Genomic DNA, 1,485 nt, shown 5'->3' with positions numbered 1-1,485 from the left:
TCTCCCTCCCTGCCTTCCTCCCTCCCTCCCCAGGTCACAGACATGATGCAGAAAGCTCTCTTCGACTTCTTGAAGCATCGCTTTGATGGCAGGTGAGGCAGGAGGCTGCCGGGGTGGGGGACCCCTGACCCCATGGAGGACCCCTAACCCCATGGGGAGACCCCTAACCCCACAGGGGAACCCTTCACCCCATAGAGGGACCCCTAATCCCATGGGGGGACCCCTAATCCCAGGACAGGACCCCTAACCCCGTGGGGGGACCCCTAATCCCACAGGGGGACCCTTCACCCCATAGAGGGACCCCTAATCCCATGGGGGGACCCCTAATCCCACGCAGGGACCCTCAGCCCTGCCCCGTGGTTCATGCTGTTTGAGGGGGGGGATCTCTCCCCCGAGGAGCAGGAGTCCTGTGGCTCCAGCTCCAGGCAGCCTTGTGCAGGGGGTAGGAGGACGGGGACAGAAGGAGGGTCCCATCCTGCCCCCCGGGGCGGTGTGGGTATGCACGTGGGGGGGTTGCACCCGCTGTTGCTTCCCCCCCACCCGCTCGTGCCCTCTCCGTCTCGCAGGATCTCCATCACGCGAGTGACGGCCGACATCTCCCTGGCCAAGCGCTCCGTCTTGAACAACCCCAGCAAGCACACCATCATCGAGCGCTCCAGCACGCGCTCCAGCCTGGGTAAGGTGCCGCCGCGGCTCGGCCACCCCATGCTGACCCCCCCCCACCCGGCTGGGCAGCATGGACCCCCCCCCCCACCCCCCCCCCAAGCCTCCATCTGTATCAGCCTGGCAGCATCCCCCAGCCCGTCCATCCCGGGGTGCTCGTCCCGCCTGCACCGGTGCACGGCTCCTGGGGGTGAGGTGTTGGGGGTCTGCCTCTACGGGGTGACTAACGTGGGGGGGGACCCAGGCCACTGCGCTCCCCCCCCGGTTGGTTTGACTTGGTCTTTCTCCCCCTCCTTCCCTTTTATCTTCTCTCTGTTGTGTTTTTCTTTCCTTTTCCTCCTTTCCCTTGGGTTTCCTCCCCTCCGCGCTGCTTCCTTCCTTCCCTGCTCCTGATACAGATGTCTTGGGTATGTAGCTTGGACCCGCCGGGACCCCCGGCAGCCCCCTGCCCGGTGGGGGGGGCAGTGGGGGACACATCCCCTTGGACCCCCATCCTCCCTGCCTGGCCGTGACCAGGCTCTGGGACACAGGAGTGTCCGACCAACTGGGCAGAGTCTGAGGGTTGGGGACACCCCGGTCACACAGCCCCCGACTGACCCCCCACCCCAAATGCGTGTGGTCCGGGGGGGCTTTGCCCCTTCCTCACCCAGTCGGTGCCAGCGCTGGGAGCCCACTGCCACCTCCCTCCTGCAGCGAACCCCCCCAGTCCCTGGGGCTGGGGTGACATCGGAGTGGCCAAGCCCCATGACGAGACCCCTCGTGGTCCTGTCCCCGTCCCGTTCCCCTTGTCGCATCTCCCAGCAGTCGTCCCCACAGCCCCCA

At 66.6% G+C, this 1,485-nt stretch overlaps 1 protein-coding gene across 1 annotated transcript in view; it reads left to right on the top strand.

The window, feature by feature from the left end:
- CACNB1 (calcium channel, voltage-dependent, beta 1 subunit) overlaps positions 1–1,387 on the top strand; it is a 7,805-nt gene extending 6,418 nt beyond the window's left edge. The window contains exons 7-9 of the mRNA XM_010585696.1: positions 2–92; positions 567–676; positions 1,314–1,387. Coding sequence (XP_010583998.1) covers positions 2–92; positions 567–676; positions 1,314–1,387 — 275 coding nt within the window. The remainder of the gene's footprint in view (position 1; positions 93–566; positions 677–1,313) is intronic.
- The last annotated feature ends 98 nt before the right edge of the window (positions 1,388–1,485 follow it).

The sequence above is a fragment of the Haliaeetus leucocephalus genome, unplaced genomic scaffold (genome assembly GCF_000737465.1).
Source record: "Haliaeetus leucocephalus isolate CR32 unplaced genomic scaffold, Haliaeetus_leucocephalus-4.0 Scaffold110, whole genome shotgun sequence".
Taxonomy (NCBI): domain Eukaryota; kingdom Metazoa; phylum Chordata; class Aves; order Accipitriformes; family Accipitridae; genus Haliaeetus; species Haliaeetus leucocephalus.
The sequence above is the reverse complement of the archived record's forward strand: the minus strand, read 5'-3'. Positions and strand labels throughout refer to the sequence as shown.